The sequence below is a fragment of the Zalophus californianus genome, chromosome 5 (genome assembly GCF_009762305.2).
Source record: "Zalophus californianus isolate mZalCal1 chromosome 5, mZalCal1.pri.v2, whole genome shotgun sequence".
NCBI classification, from domain to species: Eukaryota; Metazoa; Chordata; class Mammalia; order Carnivora; family Otariidae; genus Zalophus; species Zalophus californianus.
Window position 1 is genome coordinate 39,059,160 of NC_045599.1, and position 23,007 is coordinate 39,082,166.

The following is a 23,007-nucleotide window of genomic DNA, read 5'->3' on the forward strand; positions in this document are numbered from 1 at the left end:
AACCACTTTAACCTGCATCCAGAGAGCCTTCCCTTAAAAGTTTGCTTTTAGAAATCCATTTTTAACACCACTTTCCTAAGAGACCTTTCCTGGTCTCCCAGAGCCAAATACCATTTCTTCCTCCTTTGATCAAACTGTAACTCTCTGACACCCCCTGCATTTCTCTTACTCTATTTAGTGCCATAAGCATCTTTATAGTAGACCTACAAATCCTTTCTCTACCAGACTGTGTATTTCCGGAGGGCAGGGAGGGAGGGGCTCAGACTAACAGCAGAGATCACGTATTGAGGACCGGCCATGGAAGGAGGCCCTTCCAGCCCCAGCACATGTTTAGTCAAGTATGGGGTTCACGGTTTTAGGTTGAGTAAGTCGTAGGTTCACTGTTTTACAGACAGAGAAACTAAAAATAACTTGCATGACTCAAGTTCAAAAGGGTTAAGTGACCACATGAGATTCTGATGAGGGGCAGAATTCAAACCCAGGCCCATTAGATTCACAAGTTAATGTTCTAAATCACAAGATCCCAACTTGCCACTTGGGTACTCCCATCCCTTGCACCTTGAGTACAAAAGATGCTCAGAACATTTTCGATACTGTGAGCAGAGGCTGAGATTGTAGTAATGCATGGTAGTGGCCTTGTGGGCCAGTCTTAGGGGGATAAATGAAGGGCACGCATTTGTAGTGGTCAGAGCTCAGACCCGTCCCGCCCCTCCCTCTGCCGTCAGAGACTCAGAGCGAGTCTCTGCTTCATCTCCTTCACTCACACGTGACAGTGGCAACCTAAAGCCACGCCCAGCCCGTGGCCACACCGGGGAGCCCTTCCTCGGCACCCAGTGGCCAAGAGAAGCGAAAGACGGGAGCCAAAGCTGCCCCCCTGGGCTCACCCTCAAGGTCGTGATGGTGGCAGGATCCCGGAGCCGGCCCTCCTCATCTTTCAGATTGTAACCTTCCGGCCTCTTATCACGCTCGCTGACTTTCCACAGCTTCACAGTTTTATCTGTGGAGGGCAACCAGAGGAAATCAAAATTGCAGTGAAAACCAGCTTGTCAAGGAGTTTTGTGTGTGGAGAGGTGGCGGGGCGGGAGGCAGGGGGAGGTGGAGCTGAGGATGGAAGAGACTGCTGTTCACGTCAGGGATTCAGGGCATAAATCTTACGTCATCTGGAGGCAGAGCTCAAGTTTCAGCACAAAACCAAATAGTGTGCCCAGACCAATGGCCTATGACACCTGGAGCTTATATATTATTTTGGTTCATTCAGTAAAAATATTTATTGAACACTGAATAAGAGCAGTCACATATACAGAACTAGCTGTGTCACCATGTTATTAGCACTTGTCATGGAAAATTTATTTAATGCTCACCATAACCCCAAGAGATAGGTATCCCCATTTCAGGGTCCCACCCCAGCAAGCACGGCCCCGACCGTGACCTGGAAGGCCCTCCATGACCTGCACTTCCTCACCCTTTCCGGTCTCGCCCCCTGCCCCCTTCGCCCTGTGCTCCAGCCATGTGGCTTCTCTACAGCGCCCCGTATACGTTGTGGTCCCCACGCCTGCCTCGGGCTTCGCACTAGCTGCGCCTTTTCCCCGAAAGCCCTCGGCCGTCTTCTGCAGGTGACTTGCTCCTTCACTTTGCTCTGTTCGTGTCCCACCCCCCAGAGGGGCCTTTCCTAACCAACCTGCATCAAAACGTCCCCACCATTCTCTCGCCTACTCCGCCTGCTTGAATGTTTCCTCTCGCCACTTCTCACTATGTGACAACGCTTTGTTACGTCTCCCTCCTGAGAATGTAAACTCGCTGGAGGCAGGGATTTCTGTCTTGCCCATCACTACACATCTAGCACCTACAACCGTGCCTGGGACACAGTGGATGTTCAATAACTGTTGGGTGCATGAACGAATGAATCCCGTCTATACAGTGCATCTTGCTAGCAATACTCAGAGACATAAAATCCTAAGAATGTTCATCCAAATGCTCCTTTCCCCTTGCAGTCTTCTTGGAATCCCTAGCTGGAAACTACTTTTCTTCCCTGTGTAGTGTTCCAGCACTTTCCATCACTGGCTGACACCTGTCATTCTCCATAGCAATAAAGCAGGGCAAGGTCTCCAATGTGTACAGGGGTGAGGCAGGCCGGGGGGACGAGTGAGAGGGGCTGGGGGCCTCTGGGAGGCAGGAGATGGCATGCCCCACCTGTAGGCTGTCCTTCCCTTTTCTTAAGAAAACACGTTTGGGCCAATCAGATCATATGTGTGGCCCACGTGCGTCTGCAGGCGTTCTGGGACGTGTCCTGCATTCATGATTTGTTTTCCCTCTAGCTTTTCTTGTGGAAGGCAGGGACTCGAATGCCTTCTTCCTCTGTGCCTGCATCGGGTAGGTTTGGGAACCAGACGAGCTTGGGCCATACCTTCACTCACACTCCAGCCAGCCACGTGGCTCAGGACAGGGGTTCCTAGGTAGTAGGTGCCCCGTTTCTTCAAGTGACAAGCGGGAGTACCAGATTTATCAGGAGAAAGAGTACAGAACGCCCAATTCAATGTGAAATTCAGAGAAACAACAAAGGAGTTTTTAGTATAAGTATGTCCCACATATTTCAACCTTACAAATAAAGGCACCTTAACTTCTCTATGCCTCGGTTTCTTTATTTGTCAGTTGGGGCAAATAGTGCCTTCCCCACAGGGCTCTCAGGAGGATGAAATGGAACACTGGGCATATAGTGCTGAACACAGGGGTGGCCTGCCAATAATGGATGACAAAGGGCAGCTGTTAGAATTTGCAAAGGGGGCAACTATTCTCTGATAATAACATGTTGCCCTGACAGCGATAGTTTCATCCCGCGGTGATGTCAGCACATCCCGTCTCCTCCGTAATACGGTGGGGAGAAGAGCCGGCCCTGCCCCGGCCTCTAGTAGGGTTCTCTTTCCCCTTTGCCCCTTCATCTCCCTTCTCCATGTCTCCTCGCCAAAGGCCTGGCCCTCAGAGATCTGAAATGCACCCCATTCTGAAGTCGGCTTTCAGCAACCATTTGGCTACTTTAACAGGTCAGTGCCCCTGTTTCCTATTATCTGGGGATGATTCCAGCTGGTCACGTGTGCTGGCAGACCCGGCCAGGCTGCTCAGTGTAAGATGTATGTGCCCTGAACCGTGCGCTCCCCCTGGCCTGTACTGGGACAGAAGACAAGGAAGCCTTTCCCAGACCCAGAGTTGAATTCTGCACTTCCTATCTGTACGCCAACAGTCCTCTGCTCCTACCCTCTCTGGATACCCTGCTGCCGCATGCACTGCATTTTAGGGTGAGAAAATGAAGCAGAAGCCCTGTTTTATACAGTTGCTGGATTAGTGACCAGTCAGCTGTGACTCAGAACAACACAAATCAGAGACATTTAACACCGAATATTTCCTATTGCTCGGCTTTGGAATATATCCTGTCCCATTTGCAAGGTGATTCTTCTCGTCTATTTTTTTTTTTTTTATTATGAACAATACATTGCTACACAGAGAAATAGAGAAACCACAGGTAGAACATAAAAAGTAAGAATCAACTACAATCCCTCTAGTCAGGAACAATCCTTGTTAACGTTTTGCAGAGGTACTTGGGGTATTTTTTTCTCTGCATTTTTGGGGGGTAGGGTACAAACCTATAGTAATACTGCATATACAGATTTTATATTTTATTTCCTTCTTTTATTACATAAGTGGTAAATATAATTGCAAAAAATGAAAATGAGCCAGAAAGTTAAAAAAAAAATTTAACATTTCCTTCAATTCCACTAGACAAAGAAAACTATTAGGAACATTTTGTATACACCCTTTCATTATATTTTTGTGTGCAATTACATTACTTTTTAATATACATAATATTCTATGAATAATTTATAATATGTTTTTCCTAATCATATCTATCCATACTAACATCTACTCCTATAAATATCTAATTTATAATAGTAAGAATTTGTTAATAATTAAAGGTCAAATAAAGGGAGATTTAGTAGTAAATTATAGAAAACTCATACAAGGGAATGCTATGCAGTCATTGAAAAGGTGATGATATTTTAGGATATTTAACAAGTAGGAAGATGCTCCTGTTGTTAAGTATTATATTTTTAAGTAAAAAAAAATCTTGTTGCAGAACAGCTTATAGGTTAGTCCCATTTTCATTAAGAAGCAAAAAGATTTATCTATTTATCCACGTCTACTTTTTTCTTTAAAAGACGTTAATAATACTGGTTCTCTCTGGGTGTAAACACTTTATTATCTTCATTTTGCTTCCCTGTTTTTTTCTAAATTTTTTTTTATGATGAACACATATTACTTTCATAGCATGCAAACCAAATCAAGTATACCTTTCCCTCTCATCGTAAGAATTAAGACAGAAGTAGAAAGCAAGGTAAAGCAACGTGTTTTCACCTGCCAAGTAATTTCAGTCTAGATTCAAAATGGAATGTTGGTTTTATTTTTCATGAAAAATGGTAAAGTTGAAAATATATGCCAGCAGAACATAAAAACTGCACCCAACTGTAATGAGAAAAGCACTTTTTTTTTTTTTTTTTTTAAGATAATTGATGGTGAATTCAATCCAATTCCCCATGGCTGGGTTGCCTGGAGTCATTCTCGACTTTATTATCACACAATTTTTCTTGACTTAGTATCTTGAAGCTTTGTGGATAAAAAAAGTCTAAGGAACATGTGGCTGTTACTATGAGTAATGACTTTTTCTTTTTTCTGGCCGGCTCTCTGAGTAGTTTATCATTACTTTTGGCAGCTTTTAAACACAATCTTATCATCTATCTTCATTTTCTCTTTTGTACAGTAATTCCAATTGTCTTTCATTAATTTTTGCATGTTAACCTATTTGGCTTAAGGGGAATTCTCAACCTCAATATTAGTACAAAAAAGAAAATTGCATAAGAACATGGGAATTTTTCTTCTAAGAATCATTTTGAGATGCTGTTGGCATATGAAATAGCATCCCAAATGGGAAGATAATATCCTTGTTAATCAAAAAACTATTTAAAAACTCAATTAACAGAACATTATGCTATATAATTAATCTTCATTGCATTTCAATGATTTTGGTCCCCCCCCACCACCACAAAGCAGTTAATAAGGCTTTGGATGTTATAGTAAAAATCAATAGGGTAAATTTCACAATATAAAGTAAGCTAGCCATAGCAGATAATCAGACACTTTTCCTCTGCCGGCAATAATTAAGTCAACATCATCAGAAGTATCTTTTATTCTAAAGGGTTGGATATGCAGAGCCTTTAAGTAAAACTTCACCAGTGAAACAAACAAAAAAAGAAGAAACATTCATGTGGTCTGGCTTTTAAGAAATCAGGGTTGAAAAAAGTAAAGTGAACAATATAGACAGTTCTAAGAAAGAATTAAATTACTGAGAATCTGGAAAAACAGATGAGTGGAGATCTGGTCATGTTGAGATAAGCCATGCTTGAATAGCCCCAGACTGGCCTTTTCAGAAGTGCGAGTGTTTAGATTGGTACACTGGCTTTATAATCAAGGGAGTTTGGGTTCATATGCGTTAAAAACTTTCCCTCCTCTTTTCAGAAGAGTAAAGTAAAATTCACTGTAAAGACTTAGAAAGGAAAAATGAGAAAAGGAGCAAATCTACAAGACACTCAACTTGCACGATCCAAAATTAATCATGATAAATCTTTCTTTGTGTTTCCTGTCTTCAAAAACACTAATATATGTCTGATCCTATTACATACATGTGAGCAATACATTGTCAGTGCTGGTGATAGGCAAAAAAGCAAATCCCTGGCTTCTTGACTTATACTTAAATGTATATTCCTCCTAGGCAGACTCACACGTGGGATGAAATGAAGCGCTCTCCAGCTTATTTGCTTGATAGAGGTTTTTCAATTTTTATACACTAACCCTCTTAATTGTGACGCTATTCAATTAGCACCCTTTAGTTTATGATTTTATTCTGAATTGTTCTGAGCATAGATGGCTTCTTTCAGCAAGGGTTTTATGAACCTTAAGGGCAGGTCATTCCACTGTGTAAAGGTTTTACGAAATTAATATGGAATTTGGCTCTCTATCCAACCCCCTATGTCCTCTCTCCGACCTATTTCTATCAACTCCCCCCTAAAACAACAAATGGTATAGGAAGAGTATGGAAGGGGAGAGAGAGAAAGAAATCACTTCTTGGTCTCTTTTTTGGTAGGTCCCCCTCTCTTGACCTGCGCTCCTGGCCAAGAACTTGATGGTATCAGAGAGACATAGCCACCTCCTTTACAAACCCCCAAATATATTCAGGGATTAATAATTTCTATTCAGTATGCCAAACTCACAGGGATGGCATGTTGAGTTTTCTGAAATGTGTTCCCAGAATAACACTTAGTGAATCTTAAGAAAGGAAGTCAGATTCTAAAAACACCTGGAAATCATCTGAATTAATCAAAAACTACGGATAATGGGTCTCACGTAATTCGGTCATAAATTTGTTATTTTTAAAAAGGATAAGTGCTATATACGGACGGCCTACCCTGGTCCAGGCACTCTGGTAGACATCTTGCAAATGCAGTTTGGAAGTTTTTCAAACAGCTCGCAAGGTAAAAAGAAAAACTGAGCGCAAGAGAGACTCAAATACATGGCTTGCTGACTGTATCTCTGCAAATACCAAATAGGCAAAGTCACCTCTACGTACCATTAGTAGACAGAAGGAAGTAGGCTGCATTCTGCTGAGGGAGCCATCTTATTTTATTGATTTTTTCTTCTATTTCTAAACTCTTCAGGTAATCGAACTCAGGTTCATGGCTCTGGAATGTGCTGTAAACATTGTATTCACCCCTACGATGAACCTGATTTTTACTCTGTAGGAAGGGAAAAACAACACACATGAAAGATGAAATCACATAAGCCAACTGCAAATTCACCAATTCCTTCTTTTTTGGGGCAGACTCACTGGGGTGGAATGGGTGGGCCACGTCACTGTAGAATGAGGGCAGAACCATGGCAACAAGTTTACCTTAGCTTACTGGCCTCCCCAGCATTGGTCATGCACCCTTATTGGTCAATACTGGCACCTCCAATATGCAACTATTTATTTATAAATTATATGCAGGAACTTCTGCACTAATATATGGTGTCCATAGCATATACATAGAAATAGGTATTAAAATAGGACAACTTAAAAATACATATAAATAGAAATTCTGATCTTTTCCTCAGACATCCTAATGGATGTCTTGGACACCCTTCAGAGTGAGCCATCCCACACCGAAGTCCACACGTCTATTAATCCCTCACAAAGACTCCAAAGCTATGGCATCTGCACCTTTCGCTGGCCTTTTAAAATCTCACCAGATTCTCAGAGAACCTCTGAGAGGTCGGCAGTGCAGGGAAATGGACAAAAGAGGCTCAGAAGTATTAAAATGACCTCTCCAAGGTCACACAGCTTATACATAGCAGATTTGGACATCAGATCTCTCCCTCCCCCCATTTTCTTCTGGCACGAGTGACAAAACGGACATGAGTGCAGAGACGCCACCGGAGTCCCTGGGAGGACTGTCAGACTCTCCCCCCCACCCCCCCCATCTCCGTTATGCACAGTGAGCACAGTGCGCAGAGCAGGAACTACATTAAGGATGCTAGAACGAAACTTAAAGGATCTGCAGAAGGGGGCAAGGGCAAGAAGAAGGGCGGAGAGGACAAAGAAGGTGTTAAAGAAACAGGAGAAGGGGAAAAAAGAAAAGGGAGTTTTTATTTCAGGTGTTTTAGGATCTTATTACCAAGAGCTTCCAGATTCAGGCTTTGGAAAACTGTGTTCAGAAATTCAAATTCAGGTCTTATTGAACATGTGTCGTAGAAGCTTGACTCTGAAGAAAAGGCTCAATTAAAAAAAAATCATATTTCTGGATGGATATTGAACATTCAAACCCAAGTCTCCATTTACTCAATTTGATGGGTGATGGTGCCGATGGCCTGTGTTGAGCATATTTGTGAGGGTCCTAGGAGTAAATTGTCCAGGAGTGGAGTGTGCCTCCCGAGAAGTCACTCACAGAAGTCAGAAGCCAGCCTTAGATGTTGTCACCTGGCTTTGTTTCTCAGGCTTTGAGTTCATTCCAACCGGAAGCCTCGCCACAAAGTGGAACACTCAACTCCTCTCCTCAACATCTATTTTTTATTGAACAAAACCACCCTCCTTTGGAATACGTGTCCCCCTTCCTTCTACTGACTCAGGCTTCTCAAAGATTTCAGTCAAAACAGGTGAAACCTATAAACAGCTAACGGAAATCGTGGAGCAGATTATGACCAGCAACATGCTGCCTTGGGTAATTTATGTTAAATAGTGGCTCTGGTTCTTCTTTATCATCACTATGGACCTAATTGGATTTTCTTTTAAAATGGAGGAAGGTTTGAAAATCAGTTTTAAAAGGACTTTAAATGCTGATATCCTGCTTACTACAGAGACAGTCAGTCCACCTTAACAATAAATTTATAAGAGTTCTGATTTGCTACCATCCAAATCAGACTGTCAAGTGTGTGTAGTATGTGCCAGACCAATTAGCACTAGGCAGCTCTGGAAAAGCAGGAAAAATTCCAGGTCACGAAGAGCTCTTAGTTCCTACTTGCCAACCACATTTTCGTGTTTCCAGGGCCAGTGGAATAGGCCAGGTGCCTGATTTAATGCTGAACACTTGAATTTATACAGAACCCCGAGGGATCACGATGCCCTTATAGAAATTAATTGCAAATAATGTGCAATTACCAAATATATCACCTCTAAATGAGGCTTTCCTTTTTTTGAGGGGAGGGGAACATAAATGGCTTTGAGGCACAAAGCAGGCTTTCAATTGCTAGGGAAGTCTCTTGTGAATCCTTCCTCCCGCACTGGGCCTCCCCCTGCGCTGGGCCTGGTGAATCTCAGAGGCAGGCGGTAACAGATGGGAGAGGTCCTAGAACATACACGGGCCTGCTGGAAGCTCCAGGACCATGCCAGGGGAGTCCAAGGAAATCAGATTGGGCCGTAATTCTGTACTGACAAAACAGAAGCAGACACCAAAAAAACTCAATTTATATGAAAAAGAGAAACAATTCCTAGTGGAGCCCAATTCTCAGGAGGAAATGGGCTTTTTGACACTCAATTCACTGGAAGTTCAAACTCCTGCTCGGAATGCACACAGCACTGAGCTCCAGGGACCTCTGCGACACCTACAGTAAAGCACAGGCCGCATGCATTGCAGAGATGTCTTTTTGTGGGATTTCACTCCCTTTGGTGGGGTGAGCTATCACTTTCTTCTCTACTGATCCCAGGTGTCCTTTTCACATCTGTTGGCAAAGAGCTATTTTTTTTCCCCCTCCTACGTATTCTGTAGGAGCACCTGAAACCGGGAGACCTAATTTCAATGGCTGGAAGAGAAATCCCACTCAAAAAGGAGTTCTCTGCTCAACAAACACCCATGGAATTTCGCAGGTCAGATGGGAAGTGAGGTCGTTTTGAAGGTGCAACACCCAGGTTGGGAAAGATTAGGCCTGCCCAGAAAAGGCTCTATTAATCAGGTGCTTTTAGGAGCCTGAATGTGGAACTGTTGATGTTAATGACTTTTTGGCAGTTTCTAGTTTGCTAGCAAAGCAGCAAGGTTAAGGGCAACACATGAGGATTAAGGAACAGTAGGAGGCCTCCTTTAAAAAGAGAAGAAAATGGGCATTTTGCATTCACTGCCACTTACCTCCTGCTCTCGTTGAAAAATTACAACCCGACCCCCCTTGTCCCCTGTCGCTAGTAATTCTCCCGTGTGGTTGAATTCTACCGTAGAGATAATGTCAGCTGAAAAGGAGAAGACAAAGGCAATTAAAGTAACTGCACACTTACTTTGAAACGATAGATAATAGATATACTTTTCTGTGCATTGAAGGGCTCTGGGCTTTGTCTCTGCAGTGGAATTTACAAGGATTTGATGCTCTGTATTTTAAGCGCCACGAGAAGTGGCATTTGAGAAAGTCAATTTCCTAGATGCCCACACTGCACGGTGGGCTCTTGGAACATCTGGAGAGAACAAAAGGGGAAAACACATGCAGACCCTTTTGTTTGGGGCAAGAGAAAACGCATTTCTTTAATGGCTCCACGAAATGGCACAATTTTTTTTTTTTTTTTTGAGAATTTCTATCAACTCCCAGACATTTTACCCACCCAGGATCTTTTGCATTCTCCTTCCTTCTACACAGAGAAACTTCTCCAAACAGGTTTCAAGTACGGCTATTCAGATGCGGGCTGAGGACTGTGATGCACCAGGGTTGGGGGGAGGGGGGTCTTGAAGCTCAGACATGGAAAATGAAGGGACCCCACAAATGCTCCAGCTTGACCCATGCTCCCTCTTTCCTGGTGAGCCCAACACACCCTTCTGGAAGAGCACGGCCTTATTCCGACCACAGGAGCAAGGTGCTGAGAAACAGGGTCATGAGGTTAGAGGGGAGAGGGCAATTTGTACTCCGTATTTCAGAACGAAGAAAATACACAGGCGCCAGGAACCCAGATCACAGATAATTGCTGAAGGAATGCCAGTCTGCCACGTCTTTCTTCAACCCTGGTTACCCCGGAGGAACATGGACAGGTAAATTACCTATGATTGGATTTAGTAGGGCTATTTTTAGAAAAAATGTCAGAAGTTAATTCCTCTGCAATTATTCCCCTGCAGGGCTCCAACAATTGCTACCGAGAGTGCAAATGAGTTTGAGGAAAAAAAAAAAAAAAGAGGCAGGGGAATTATGATGGTGGCCTTTGACAGAGGACCATTCTGAAGATTATGTCCATGTGAGGAAAGCAAAGGGGAAACAGTGAGGTGGAAAACTAAGGCAATTACCCCTGCATAATTCAAATCTCAGATCTCACTTTAATATCATCATTTCAGGATTTTCTTTGTATGCCTGATTTATTCAGGTAAGTAGTGTAAAATTCTCCACTTTGCATGTAACTGTCCTGTTCCCTATACGAAAACGCTTCTAATGGTCGTTCTTTGTGCACAAGTGAAAAGAGTAAGCACAAGTGACAGCCACTTTCAAGCAGGTCACATTTAAAACACTTCATGATTTCCTGTTTTGGCCTCTTAGATGTCTGGCCCCAGGGGCAGCAAATTCAAAGCCCTACAGAGCCATGAGGTGCCAGGGCGTGAAGAAGTAGAAAGCCTGTGGCCCCTCTTAAGGGTAAGTGGCTACTCAGCTTATGCCAATTGTGGATATGAAATATTTCATGTGTTACTAGATTTTTTTTATAAGAAGCTGGAAATGCGAATTTTATGCAAAATCTCTTCAATTTTCTATATTGTCAACTTTTTTTTCAAAGCCATGACATTAAAAGAAATAATCTCGTCTGTGGGCTGAAAATGTTTTGTGAGTCACGAGTTTATGACTTCTGCTCTACCAAGTCTTTCTTCAGAAAAGGCCACACCATTCCTTTCTGATGATCTCAACTAGAAATCTAGTCTGTCCACTCAGGAAGACTCCTCCAAATGAATACGACTTCAAGGAAACACAATCTAAGCTGTGTGGTTACTCAGTTCCTGATGGAAGTTCAGAAGCCCATTTCGGTAACAAGTGCCCATTGCAGAGTAAGCAAGCCCAGCAAGGCTGGGAAGCCGGCATCACAAGTGAATTCTTAGACCACTTTCCTTTGTTAGAGTTTATGTATCTTAGCAAAGCACTTTCACGTAAAGAGGAGAGAAGGAGGCTGTTCAATGTTTGCAGCCGCCTCAGAATGCCCTGGGAAAAGCACTTGAGCGCTTAGGATATACTTCTAACACTAGTTCCTGCTTCTGGCTTTTCAGTGAGGGGTTAGCAACGGGGTTATTCATGAAGCTTCCTGACTTTCGCAGAACCTAAAGCGGACATGGCTGCTGCTTCTCACTTCAGGCTTCTGTCAGGTACCTCAGTATGAGGCAAAGCTCTCAAATTACTGAAGACATAAACACCCCCCAGAAGGAAAGAGCAGTGGGGAAGCCGAGTGTACAGGTTACCAGAGTCACACTTATGTCTTTAGGGCCAACAACTGGCTAAACTGTAGTCTACACCCTTCTTAGCTGCAATGTTGACACAGACTCCAGAGTTCTAGAAGGTGCATTGGGAACCAAAAGATGGGCCTTCCCTTTTAGTGAAGTTGGGTATCAGAAGGAAGAGTTAAGTATACCTTTTCCAAGGTCAGTCTCTGTCTCAGTCTCCAAGAAAACGTTACTCCAAGGGAAACAAAATTCACTCCCCCCAGAGATGACATACATACACATTTGTCCTTTTGTCCAGACTCTCTGTGAAAATGTCTCCTCTCTCCCTTTCAGGGGTACACAGATCAAAACAAGGTAGTACTCAAGCTCACAGCTGAGCCACATGATCCAAGCTAGTGTTACTAGAACTCTGCGTTATGAGGGATCCAGGCATGGCTCCCGCTAATAAAAATACCCCATTTATTTTCCAAGTGTTATAATTATCTGTGCTATGCCTTCCTCAAGAACTTGTAAGACAAAGGGTGATTGGCATGGCAGGATTCTCCCATTCTTTAGTCCTCCAGCCAGGACCTTAGCTTTATTTTAATCCTGCCACTCACTTGGTGTGTATGTTAGCTTGTTTATATCCAGCTATTGTCTACCTCCCTTCAGAGCACAGGTCACTGCAGCTCGAGTTAATACCTGTTCTGAACCTTCACGTTTCTGGACTCATTTATCATGGCTAGGCCAGTAGGTGTAACCAGAATATTTTACTGCCCCATCCATCTCTGCAGATCTTCATCTATGACTGTTTAATAATTGATGCAAACCTCATGAATCACCCCACATTCCAATTTCAAGATACCGAGACTTCTGATACAAACACTCTTGTTTGCAACAGGCTCTTGGTAGAGCACTTGAAGTCAGAAAAGCCATGCTGCTCAAGATAAAAGAACTCTTGCTGAGTATAGAGAAGACATGGCAACAACCGTCAGCCCTATGACAACGACTTCATCTGGAATCACGGTCAAAAGAAAGCAATTCATCAGGTTCGGGATGACTTTTACCTTTAACTGACATGTGTACATGACAACTCATTTTATCAAATGCCGAGCCGAATCGCGCCATTTATGAAAAGCTATAAACTGGAGCATTTGCCCTCTGTTCCGCAGAGATGTGGATAAAGTGCATGTTTTTGACTAAAAACAAAAACCAGAGGCCAAAAGCAGTTATGGAGGTCAAATGTAGTTAACATGATTTTTTAAAAGGAAACCCTGGGAGGTAGAACGTTTGCCCTGTTCCACATTTATTTGGGCTGATTTAATTTTCACAAGATGGTGGCCTGGTAACCCCATTTCTAGTTCAATAGGCACTGCTAAGACTGAGTTTTTCTTTTCTAAAATCCATCTTTGCATCTTACAAAGGTTCCAGACTAGTAAATTCATACATAAAGTCTCCATTTACCTGAATAATAGAAACTGACTTGGCCATTATAAGCCTGTGATTAGGCTGAAGAAATGGAGGGAATCCCCAGCACATGCCCTAGTCTCTCACTATACCATGCTAGGCTGGAGTCTACACAATGCCTGGGCTGAGCTCAACGATTAGGCGATGTACAGTCCAAAGAGCAGGGTGACCGTTTTGATAAAATTCTGGCTCAGTTTAAATCTGGAGAGGACCTAAACCCAAATCCTCTGGTGGGACAAGGTCTTACTGACCAGGAGTCAGGAGCACTGGCCTCTCCACATCAATCACAGAGATTCAAATGAGAAGGTAATGCAATTTAGCCTTCAGAGCCCATTAAATGTTTTATCTTTCATCTAAGAAACATTTGGGAGGTAATACTATAAAGTCATTTACTCTTCTTATATCAGCTGGCCAGCTCTGCCCACTCAATACTTGGCTTTCTTCTGCATGGTAAGTTGGGCTCTAGGCAGATTTGTCTGTTTTTTTTTTTAATTTAAATTTTTATTGTTATGTTAATCACCATACATTACATCATTAATTTTTGATGTAGTGTTCCACGATTCATTGTTTGTGCATAACACCCAGTGCTCCACGCAAAACGTGCCCTCTTTAATACCCATCACCAGGCTAACCCATCCCCCCACCCCCTCCCCTGTAGAACCCTCAGTTTGTTTCTCAGAGTCCATCACCTCTCATGGTTCGTCTCCCCCTCCGCAGATTTGTCTGCTTCTTTAGCGAGGATGAGGAGGTGGTCAGCCAAGATGGAAAATAGGTGTCACAGTGGATGACAATGGTGAAATACGGGTAGTTGTTGGAAGGTTTGGGTTGAGAAGGATTTGGGAGGTCACATGCAGGCGGAAGTGCTCTGATTAATTGGCAATGGGCCCTGTGTTCCCCAGTGAGGGATGGGGGGCAGTGCGTGTACCCTTTGTGGTCACTGCATAGGGGCTTGTAGCTAGACTGACAGTGACTTTGCAGCTCATTAAATAAACAGGGGCGTCTTAGGCTCCCGGTGGGAATTAAAATTACTCCTTCCATCTACATAAAACCGTGGCCTCCTTCTTGGGTTCTGGTTCATGGCCCAAAGTCAGCATCCATTTTCTCGGAGAGGGTTTTCTCTGTTAAGTTTTGATAAATAAATAGTGTGTTGGAGTATAGTTTCCATCAAAATAGGGGGATAAAAGGAGGTCTGGTTATGGCCAAACAGGATATGCCCAAGTACTGCTACTGGGATTGGGTCAAAATGGCCTAGTTCTTGGAAAATTTTAATACACTCTAAAATTAAAAAAAAAATCAGGCAATAAAACAGTAGGTGTGCAATGACTGCAATTTTTAAAAAGTATTCTCATTTTAAAATATATTTTTTCACTGGTAAAGCGATATACACTTATTAAAACTCCCTTTAATACCAAGATGATGCTTAAAATAGAAAATGAAATTTCTCTTACAATCTGACTCCCCAGAAAATAATAATTAACTCCTATAAGTACACACACACACACACACACACACACACACACACACACACACAGTCACAGGCCAAAGACTGTCAGCCAGAGTCCAAAATGATGTTTTAGTGTAGGATGTGAATGATTTAACTTATTTTCTTATAGTCTTTTTCTAATTTTTCAGGATTTTCTAATTTTTTTTTATCAGGACCATCCATCTTGAACAATTTTTAACTTGTAAACAATTTTAATTGGTTTTCAAACTGAATACAAGATTTTTAGCATTTATCTCAGTGCTTCTGTAGACTTTTTAAAAAAATTCTTTTTAAGTTCCCAGAGAGTAAAATTCACTCTTCGTGCCATATAGCTTTATGGGTTTGGATCAATGCACACAGAGGTGTATCCACTACCCCCAACCATGATATAGAACGGTTTCCAAAAGTTAAAAACGCTATGTAAGTACAGAGGCTTAATACTATTAGTCTCTATAGATACGGTTCAGCTGGGAACCAATGCTCATTTCTCACTAGTGAGAGTCAAAGATTTTATTTTTTTAATCATACTGTTTAGATAATATCACTGTTTAAATTTTTAGAGTGGCAGGAAACTAAACTCATCAGCATGGCTTTGTTAGCCCGCATCACAAACTAGGTTTATGCATGAGGTTTTCTGCCTGTGGATTCAAAGTTTTCTTTGTAATGGGACAGGACTATGCTTCAGTCCTTAGTTCAGGAGTAGCATTAGCTTCTTGGTACTATTTCTCATGTTTCTGTAGCTCAGTTCTAGTGACAGAAGTAGTAAATATCAAGTGCTGAGCAGTGAAAACAAATGGATCTAATTTTGCCCGCCGATTTTGTTTATTGGCAAGAGCTGCCCAGGGAGAAGGATTCTGAGATCATAGCTGGGTTTGGGGGGAGAGTGTTGAGATCAATTGGTTACGTCTGGCACGGGTATGGAAATAGCCAGTACACATGTCATGTGCTTGCTATCCTTCTGTGTATCATAAACACTCACTGACTGATCCAGACTTGATTCCTTTGTCACCCGACCAGTATCTGGTATTTAGATACAGAATCCTTTTCCTTTCATTTGAATGTAATTAATTCTGTGCATCTTGGTTTTAACTTCCATCTGGCGCTGGTATTCCTCCTACATGAAAGAAAGCAGGTAGAAGGGTCCAATAGTCCCCGTTTCCAAGATCTTTTTGCAAGGGCTGCTTCCTATGTAACGGCAAGCACAGTGCTGGGAAATGGGCATGGTTTCAATGTCAGCCCGCCCGCGAAGACCAGGCATATTAAGGGCAAGTAATGTGTTGTGACAGAGACTCTCGGTTAGCTACTCCTACCCAGTGCCTTTCCTCCTTGCCTGTTTCCACTATAGAGGCTGAAAAATCCAGATTCTTGCTTCCCAGCCTCCCTTGTGTGTAGGGGTGGCCATGGAACTGACATATGGCCTGTGAGGCACACAGGAAAGTCTGCTGGGGGGCAAGGAGGCAGAGATTCTGGGAAAAAGTTTTTCTCCCTGAATAAAAGGAAGGAAGGAAGTGAGGAGTGGCCTTCTGGCTATACGGACATACTCCTTGCACACTACTGCTTTTTTTTTTTCCTTTTTTAAGATTTATTTATTTGAGAGAGAGAAAGAGCATAAGCAGGGGGGTTGGGCAGTGGCAGAGGAAGAGAGAGAATCTCAAGCAGACTCCCCACTGAGTATGAAGCCTGACACGGGGCTGGATCTCACGACCCTGAGATCATGACCTGAGCCAAAACCGAGAGTCCGATGCTCAACCGACTGAGCCACCCAGGTGCCCCCATACTACTGCTTTCGCATGTGATTTTATGTGGCCATGATACATGAAGCTGTAGCGGCCATCATGTGACCAAGAGGTGACAAGCCAAGAGGCGGAACATGACAGATGGAAGAAAGGGACAATATCCTCGGTGACATCACTGAATTGCAAAAACCTACCTCAGGAAAAGCCTATGTCTGAACTTGTTAAACAATACATACCAAGGGGTTTAAGCCACTGCTAGGTAGATGTTCTGTTATTTGCATCTAAATGCATACTAATAGACATGTCTTTCCATCTTTGTTTTCCTCATAGCACTTTGCACAGGGCCAGACTATTAACATAAGTTGAATTGGAAAAAAAAAAAAAAAGGTTCTTGGTCCCACAGCCTCTGTGCACCACCTCTCACACACATTTTCATGTCACTTTATCACATGACCAGTGTTCCTTCATACTTGCTTAGTTCCCAGCGCTGAGGTGGTTTGTTTCACCCCCTTCCCCTGTGTGGAAATGGTACATTACTTGTTCGACCATTCAAATATGAAAGCAGCTTACTGAGATAGAAGCATCCCCCCGCCCCCAGTTTATCATGGTGTCCATCATAAAATTATGACCTCAAAGGGACCGAATCATGCTCTCTGTAGGAGCCAAGTTCTCCCGGTAAGTCTGGGGAGCCCACCATGCTTGCTGAGCCGTGAAAATCCAGATGGTGGGAAGCCGGTGAGTAACAAATGCCATGTTACTTCTATTAAAATGCACACAGCTTCCCCACACTGACCAAATCCCCAGCACTAACGGGTATGGGACGACTCAGGATGTGTGGGTTGATGGAGACTGCCTTTCATTCAAAATAAGTTCCTACCACACAGAAGTTGAGAAGAAAGAATGTTCCTGTCACTGGGACAAAACCTGCCCAAACGGCAAAGTAGTTTTCAAAAATCTAAGTCCTCCAAATACAGAAAAATCCAGTGGGAAATTGGTAGCAGTCCAGACTTCCCTGCAAGGCTGCTTGGTTTATAGTGGAATCTGCTGTCAAGGTATCTACCATCTGTTACTCACTATTTCAGAAAGCAGAGGAGTAATTAACTGCTCAGGCAATGCAAACTCTGTCAATCATTCAGATCTATTATCTCACAACATGGGTCATCTAGCACGGACCCCAAAGTTAATGGGACTCTGGGTCCAAAACAAGAAAGTTAATCATGACTGTGGGTCCATATAGGAGATTTAGGGCAGGCATCGTGCCACCCAAACTCACATAACGTGGAATCTATTTGGCATGTCTTTGGTCAAAAATTTTGCTGTGCCAGAGGCTCTCAAGTCAAAGATATGGCACCTGCCTTGTGGGAGCTAAACATCCACATGTTTGTGTGTCGGCTCTAATTTTATGTATTTTGGGAAGCCTTGTATGACTTCTCCCAAAACCCAGACAGCCTCCTTTACTTGGCAGCTCCAGGCTCCCCATTCTTCTCCTTCATAACAGTCCTCACCACTTACCATTAGCACTTACAACAGTAATAGGACCATTTTAAATGCCTTTCTCAGCCTCTGAACCATGAACTCCATAAGGAACTTATTCATCATTGAGTTTAAGCTTAGTGTCTTAATATATGATGGATGCTTCTCCATTTTTTTCTTTTACCTATCACTGAATGAGAGCTACAGAGAATCAACACCATTGTGGGCCACCATATAGAGAATAACCCTAAACAAAGTGTCAACAAACAAAACATTTATGCTGGTAGAATGTAAGAAACGTATTTGAAGGGATGTGAGACAATGAGATGTTCTTATTTTGGAATGAGTATTTTATGACTTTAGAACCACACAGATTGATCAGTAAAGAACAGGTTTCATCCTAAAAAGCCTTTGTCATATTGGCAGGGATTTAAGGGTCCTATGAATCACAGGAAGAGAAAACACCAAAAGGGCTGGTGAAGAGAGGGTAATGGGAGAGGGCATGGAGGTAGCAATGACACACCCAAAGTGGATTTGGAGGAAATAGGTCTGAAATGCAAGGAATCTATTTAGTGAACACCTACTATGTGCACATCATTGGGCTGGGTGCCAGGGATATGCTATAAACAAAACACATCTGGTCTTTGCCTTCAAAGCTTCAAGCTTTCATCCTAGAGGACTGGGAAGCAGTGTAAATAGGGATATGGTAAAAAAAAAAAAAAAAAATGTTGGAAAAGAGGTTGTTCAAACACCCTATAATGGAAGTCTTTGAGCCAGAGAGTAAGAACCCTATGTTTGACCTAGAAGGCAAGAGGAAGTCATTACTGAAACTTAAGGTAACTCACATGTCATCCATATGCCTGCATTCAAGAAATCTCCTAGGGGTGCCTGGGTGGCTCAGTTGGTTAGGCGGCTGCCGTCAGCTCAGGTCACAATACAAGGGTCCTAGGATTGAGCCCTGCATCAGGTTCCCTGCTCCGTGGGGAGTCTGCTTCTCCCTCTGCCCTCCCCCAACTCGTGTGCACGCACACTCTAATTAAAAAAAGACAATCTTTATTTTCTCTAAGGGACAAATTGAACAATAAATACAATACGTCTGTGTGCTAAATTCTAGATAGGCCTAAAGAATGAAAGAAGAATGTAGTAGGACAAGATCTGGATTTTTCCTCCTAAAACATGAAGTTTCTATGTCAAACACAATAAAGATGCTGCTAACAGTTTACAAGGTATTATACAATGATGATTTTTCAATGGTTTTAACAAAGAAAATAGAAAGTATTGCCAAATGTGCCATTTACAATTCTATGAATCAGTATTTTTCTTTCTCTTGTATCCCCTCTCTCCTCTTCCCATCCCCCTCCCTCCATTCTTCTGTCTCTCTCTCTCTCCATGGCTGGGAGTTGTGGTGTTTTGAAGATTATAAAAAAATATTACTCTCAAGGCTCCTGTCCGGCTCAGCTGGTAGAGCATGCGACTCTTGATCTTGGGGCTGTAAGTCTGAGCCCCACGTTGGGTATAGAGATTACTTAAAAATAAAATCTTTAAAAATATTACTCTTGAGGCACCTGTGGCTCAGTTGGTTAAGGGTCTGACTCTTGATTTCAGTTCAGGTCATGATCTCAGGGTTGTGAGACTGAGCCCCACATCAGGCTCTGTGCTGGGCGTGGAGCCTGCTTAAGATTCTCTCTCCTTTTCCTTCTGCCCCTCCCCCCTCTAAAAAAGTTACTGTCTCTTGGGTATCTTTATTTTAAAACACTGAATACAATACTTTACACATAGCAGGTAAATAGTAAAAGATAGCATAAATAAACTAGTGTTGATTTCCATCACCAGCATGACCCAAAACTTAAAAAATATTCTTCGGCCAAAGGCCGAAGAATATTTTACTGTTTTTTATATCTTCTGAAAACTGTATATTTATAAAAGATATTTAAAAGATATTTAAAAGATCCATTATATTTGATATATTTGATTTCATGTTCATGTGGCAATATAGGTATCAACAAATAATATAAAATGTAGAAAAATCAAGATATACTAAGTGTTGACAGATTTATTCATAATTCCATTTATTCACTCAAAAAATATTCAGTGACACATTATGTGTTGAACACTACTCTAGGTATTGAGTATACATCAGCTAATAAAATAGATACAATATTTGTCCTTATGGCACTTACATTCTACTCGTGGAGGAAAAATAATAGTCAATGAGTATAATAAATTGCATCGTATGTCATGTACTTTGGGAAACAGACATATCTGGGTAAAGGACATTAAGAATTCTGGAGGTAGGTGGGAAGCTTAGATTTGAAATAGGGTGATTGAGGGAGATCACGATGTGAGTATCTGAAGGAAGAGGGCTTCCTTCCAACAGGGAACAGACAGGGAGAAGATCCTCAGAGAGAAACATGCATGCATCAGCAAACCTGTGTAGCCAGAGCCCTGCAAACAAGGGAAAAATGAGATCGGACAAAAGAGAGGTTCAGGTAACGGAGAGCTTCGTAGACCACAGCAAGCCCTCTGGCTTTTCACTAAAAGTGAAATGGGCACAGCAATGGGTAAATGGCAAATTCTGTGTTATGTTCCTCTGATCACAATTTTTTAAAAAGTGAGAAAAATGAAATGGAAGGCTGCTGGAGGGGACTGAGCAGAGGAGTGAGATGGTCCGACGTGCTATAAGTATCGCTGGGGACAGACAGCAGAGGGCTGAAGGAGCCTCGGGAAGGGTATGGCCATAACCCAGGTGAGAGGTGAGGGTGGCTCACACCCAAGGTGTTGGTAGTGAGGGTGAAGAGTGAGGGTGAATCTGACAGTGGTCAGATTCCAGATGCATACTGAGTCGACTTCACAGGATTTGCAGATGGACTGGTTACAGGTATGAAAGACAGGACTCAGGATGATTCCAAGGTTTCTGCCCTCAGCAGCTGGTATGATGGAGTTGCCTTCACTGAGATGGGAAGTCTGTGGGTGAAGTAGGCATTTGGGGGGGAAGACCAGATACTCTGTTCCAGATGTGTGAAGTATGAGGGGTTTATAAGTAAGGATACTGAGTAGATAATTAGAAACAAGAGTTTAGAGTTCAAGAGGGGGTCTGAGTTGGGGATATAAACTTGGGAGTTCATTAGCATTTCAGATGATATTTAAAGCCATGGGATTGGATGAGATCTCAGGGAGTGAGTGTATGAAATGAGAGGAAAGCCAAGGGCTGAACTTTGGGGCACTCCCAACATCTAACAGGTTGGGAGAAAAAGAAGAACCAGGAAAAGCGAAGAAGGAGCAGCCAGTAAGAGAGGTGGAAAATCAAAAAAGCTGAGTGTCACGGATGCCAGTGAATTGCAGAGAAGAGAGTGATCAGTCATGCCAAGCACTGCTGATCTGCAAGGTAAAAGCCTTCAAGTGACCTTTGGATTTGAACCGTGGAAGTCACTTTTGACTTTGTCAAGTGCGGTTTCTATGGATCAGTGGGGGTGGGTTTGGTGGAACCACGGAATGGGTTTCCGAGTGAATGGGAGGGGGGGGAATGAGAGGGAGTGACTGTGGACACTTCTCCTCAGGGAGTTTTGCTGAGAAGCCTAGCAAAGAAACAAGGCAGAAGATGGTAAGGGAAGTCAGGTCAAAAGAGCGTCCTTTTTTATCATAGAAAAAGCAGCATGTGTCTATGCTGAAGAACAAGTTTGAGCAGCTAGGGAAAAATGAATGGCGACGAAGAGAGAAGGGGGAACTTCTGAATGCATGCATGCATGCATGAATAAACAAGTCAGTACCCAGGACTGGTCCACCCCTGAGAGATGCCAAAAGATGGTTAGGAAGAAAAATGCTATGGAAACCCTATCTTCACAGAAGGTTTAACAGGATTCTCAAAGCATTTAGTATTGCAAGAATTTTTCCTATAGACCAACATATCAGCTGTCCATGCGATCACCCTGAATCAAAGAAAAATCTCTTGGTTTCCTTTTTGTTTCTTCTTCCCTTCCTGCTCGTCCTCCGCTCCTCTTTCTGTCTTTTTCTTCTTTCCTTCCTTCCCTTTCTCTCTTTTTCCTTTTTCTATCCCTCCCGCCTTCCTTTTTCTTCTGAGGCCAGCAGCAGAAAGGACTCTCTTCCTTCTGCTGCTATGCAGCTCTAGGTTCATTACCTCCTGTCGACAGACTGGATGGAAGGCTGCTCACCTGCATACACTTTAAAATGCCAAGTCTACTACACGATCACTCCCACATGGGTAGGCTGACCTCCTCATGGCCTTTCTTGGGTAACTTTCACCATCATTCCTAATATCGCATAGAAAGAGACAAGTCTGTCAGAGGGGAAAGAAAAAACCCACATTCTCATCTGGCCCCGTGGAAGATTTATAGACACTTTGCAAATAGCCAGACCCAGGTGATGGTGCCAGGAACTTTCCAAGTGATTTGTAGATCTCCCTGCCAGGAAGTCAGTCTTCAGTGGAAAACTCTAGCTGAACATTCCTTTATTATGGTGTGACTGCAGGGAGAGGATCACAACTGTCATGCAAAAAATTTGCTGAAATTAACTAGCTATTTGCCTGGCCTTGAGATAGTTCAGCCTCAGAAAAATACCACTATCGCAATTTTTCTTTGAAACAGTGATTTCCTGAGCTGGCCTACTGCGTGCCAGGCATAGTACTAGACCCTTTACCTGACCTCTCTTTCTCAATCTCTATTATTAGGCTCATTTATTGAACACCTCCTTTGGCCAGGATCTGTGCTTTGTGTTTTATACGATGTCATTTAAGTGTCACTCAGACTCCACGATTTCAGTCTCTTCCTCCATTTTTCAGATGGGGAAATGGCTCAGAAAACTGAAATAACTGGCCCACATATGGAAGGCTAATAGGGGAGCTGAGATTGGTACCCAGCTCTAGTCCCAGAGCCCATGTTTGCCACCTGCCTTTTGA

At 42.8% G+C, this 23,007-nt stretch overlaps 1 protein-coding gene across 12 annotated transcripts in view; it reads right to left on the bottom strand.

Moving 5' to 3' along the window:
* The window catches only part of PPP2R2B (protein phosphatase 2 regulatory subunit Bbeta), a 445,076-nt gene that overhangs the window by 101,452 nt on the left and 320,617 nt on the right, over positions 1-23,007 (bottom strand). For all 12 annotated transcript variants that reach the window (XM_027605524.2, XM_027605527.1, XM_027605528.1 and 9 more), the window contains 3 exons: positions 9,696-9,793; positions 6,671-6,836; positions 885-997 (listed from right to left, as the gene is read on the bottom strand). In XM_027605524.2, coding sequence (XP_027461325.2) covers positions 885-997; positions 6,671-6,836; positions 9,696-9,793 — 377 coding nt within the window. The remainder of the gene's footprint in view (positions 1-884; positions 998-6,670; positions 6,837-9,695; positions 9,794-23,007) is intronic.